General features: G+C 30.9%; 1 protein-coding gene across 1 annotated transcript; it reads left to right on the top strand.

Moving 5' to 3' along the window:
- The first annotated feature begins 388 nt into the window (after positions 1 to 388).
- Positions 389 to 1,116, top strand: LOC108455718 (oleosin 16.4 kDa). Its single transcript, XM_017754256.2, has one exon. The coding sequence runs from the start codon at positions 482 to 484 to the stop codon at positions 944 to 946; it is 465 nt and encodes a 154-aa protein (XP_017609745.1). The 5' UTR covers positions 389 to 481; the 3' UTR covers positions 947 to 1,116.
- The last annotated feature ends 2,406 nt before the right edge of the window (positions 1,117 to 3,522 follow it).

Raw genomic sequence — 3,522 nt, 5'->3', positions numbered from 1 at the left:
TATAAGAAATTTCAAAAGAAATTCAAATCAAGACTAACATAGTTTTCAATTTATTAGTGATTTAAACCGAAGTACAACATATTATTAATAATAGTAAAAATATCACCAAACAATTTCAAATTAAAGCATATGAAGATGAAATCTCCAAATCGAGTGTAACAAAAAATTAAAATTTTAATTTGATAATCTAGGTATGAAAAATATAATAAATATTTTATTGAATCAAGATATATATCATATCTATTCTATTGTTGATAAAATAATAATAATCTTTTCAAATTGGAAAGCGACACTGAAACTTGTTTCTCATGCAAAACCTCAGCTCACCAAGTCATCCCCTACGTGTCTCCATATTACACCCGTCTCTCCCTTTATAAACATCTCGCATCCTCCCCCATATCTCCCCCACCTTTCTCCATCTTTATTTTTCACTTTCCACACACTTAGCTTAACTAAGCAAGCTCGTAAGCTGTTTTCATCAATGGCCGACCGTGACCGCTCTTACCGGACGTTTGACCAGGTTGTTCGTGGTGATAGAACGAACTATCAAAGCGGACCATCAACAACCCAAGTTCTAACCGTCCTCACCCTCCTTCCCATAGGCGGCACTCTCCTTGCATTAGCCGGGCTAACCCTCACCGGCACCGTCATCGGCCTATGCATGGCAACGCCACTCTTCGTCATCTTCAGCCCGGTTCTGGTCCCAGCTGCCATCGCGGTCTTCATGGCTGTGGCCGGTTTCTTGTCGTCCGGGGCATTCGGGTTGACGGGGCTGTCCTCGCTCTCCTACGTATTTAACCGCTTCAGACAGGCGACTGGCACCGAGCAGCTCGACGCGGACCGGGCCAAGAGGGGCATGCAAGATATGGTGGGGTATGTGGGACAAAAGACTAAGGAAACTGGGCAGACTATCGAAAACAAGGCTCATGAGGGTGGTAGGACATGAATGTGAACCATGGAAGGTTACTTTGCTTGCTTGTAAAATGTACTTTTAAGTGTTTTTCATTTTCGAGAAGTCTTTTGTCTTTGCGATTTTCGTGCGTGTTCATTTTATCTTCTTCTTTTTCTCTAGTTGTGAAATAATGGGTAATATAGTAATATATTAGATTTGTGGTATATGTTGTGTTTTTTTTTTTTTTTTTATGTTTAAATCGTTGAATTTATATGCGTTGTTTTTAAACCCAACTGAAAAAATTATTCCATGCCCTTTTGGACGTGTTCTCGAGGCGAAGATGGAGATCATAATTGTGAGGCTTTCAGGCAGGAAATCAAAGCCCAAATCGTGAGGTTTTCGGTGTCTTCTTTTTTAGGTTCCAAGACTGAAATGGTGGGGCTTTCGAGTGGGCTAATAATAGAAGACATAAAAATAAAATAAAATTGACCGTTAAAGACATAAATAAAAATAATAAAATATTAAAATTACTTTCATAAAAAGAGATGAGGAGAATAAAGAAGAGAATATAAAGAAGAGAATAAAGAGAGATGGGGAGAATAAAGAAGAGAATAAAGAGAGATGGGGAGAATAAAGAACAAAGAAAAATATGAGAGAAATAAAGAATGAACTTTATTGATCAAAAGGGATATTATAATGCTTCATTAGAATCTCTATTTATAATATAATAGGTATAAGAATTATAAAATTAGAGATCTAATTCTAATAACTAATAGAATTAAAAGTAGATTAAAATTTTATTTTGATCATGATAGACATTCACTTAATAAGATATTTATAATATTCCTATTAGATGTCCATTAGTAGATAATGTGTCTCGTTAATACCTTATTAGGAAAAATTCTGTGGGATAAAAACTTAATGAAGGAAAAAGAGTACTATAATACGCATAATATGCTGCCTCATTAAAAATCTTACCAAGAAAATTTAATAGGATAAAACTTCGGCTAAGGAAAAAAGAGTACAACGCGTATTTATTCTCCCTCATGAAAACTTAACATACTTTTTCATATTCTACGTATTCAATCTTGAATACTAGATTTTCAAATTACTATTTGAATGTATTGCTAAGCATTTATACCAACATTCTTTTGAAAATCATAAGTGATGGAAAATTTTAGGGAAACATATTTTGATCTCTTCAGGAATTTCAACAATAATCATAGCAAATTTTAATCATGATCCTTCTATAAAAATACAAATAGGTATTTTGGATCATTTTATAATTCTCTTTCATCTACTATTGACTAAGTCAAATTTATCACATATGTTCAATTATTTCAATTCATATAAATGAAAAATTTCACGAGAATTTCAATATGTTTCTAACGTTTTAAATCCTTCAAGAATTTTAATATAAACTTTCACTACAAGAAAACAGACTTTTAGCGGCGCTTTTAGTGGCGTTTGAATAAAAAATACTACTAAAAACGAGCATTAGCAGCGCTTTTCAACGTCAACGCTGCTATAGGTTGACAATTAGCGCGCTTATAAAAAAAACGTTTCTATAGCTTGACCATTAGAGACGCTTAAGGGAAAATGCCGCAAAAAAAATAAACACGTCTTTAGTGGCTTTAGCGGCGCTTCTTAAAAACACCGCTAATGCTAACTTATAGCGGCGTTTTTCAAAAATGAGCCGCAAAAGATCGATCTATAGCGGCGTTTTTCAAAAAAATGCCGCTATAAGTCAAGATAATCGGCGTTTTTAAGAAGCTTACGCTAAAAGTATAATTTATTTTAATTGAATATTTAAATTCTTAAAAGAAAATAATGACACGTAGAATAATTTTAAAAGTAAAAACATAGGAAAATATTTAATAAAAATGAAAGAAATTAAAATACTATTTTTAAAATAATTTTAAAGTTTTTGGTATATGACTAATTGTTTTTATTTATATATTAAATATTTTCTTATATAATTGTAAAAGAGATAGTGTTAATTTTAAAATATTAAATTAATTATCATTATAGTTTAGGGTTTATGATTTAGGGTATGTAGTTCAGGGTTTAAGGTGTAGGAGTTACTATTTTAAGGGTTATGAATTATGTAGTTTAGGGTACTTTAGGGTTTAACAGTTATAGTTTAAGATTTAAGGGTTAGGGGTTAAGGATTAGGGGGTTAAGGGCTAGGGGTTAAGAGTTTATGGTTTAAGGGTTAGAGTCTAAGGTATATGTATTGTGATTTAACGTATCGAGTTTAGGGCTTAAGGTTTTAAGGTCAAGTAGGGGTTAGAGGTTTAGGGTTTTGATTAATTATCATTTTTAATTTATATATTAAACGATTTCTTATATAATTGTAAAAGAGATAATATTAATCTTAATATATTAAAATTATATATGATTATAGTTTAAATTATTAAAATTATGAACTTTATATATATTAAATGGTTTAGGATTTAAGGTTTACTTGAAATTTGTTAAATGATAAAATTTTATACAATCAATTAATGCTTTTATATTTAAAAATATTTAATCTAAACCATTTGAAATTTTGATAATTATTAGAATTAAAAAAATTGATAAATAAATAAAAAAAGTAACAAATTTTGATATGGATAGGTAACTATATC

The sequence above is a fragment of the Gossypium arboreum genome, chromosome 9 (assembly GCF_025698485.1).
Source record: "Gossypium arboreum isolate Shixiya-1 chromosome 9, ASM2569848v2, whole genome shotgun sequence".
NCBI classification, from domain to species: domain Eukaryota; kingdom Viridiplantae; phylum Streptophyta; class Magnoliopsida; order Malvales; family Malvaceae; genus Gossypium; species Gossypium arboreum.
The sequence above is the reverse complement of the archived record's forward strand: the minus strand, read 5'-3'. Positions and strand labels throughout refer to the sequence as shown.

Excerpts from the sequence above, each read along its gene's own strand:
- LOC108455718 (XM_017754256.2), top strand. The coding sequence starts at position 482 with ATGGCCGACCGTGACCGCTCTTACCGGACGTTTGACCAGGTTGTTCGT.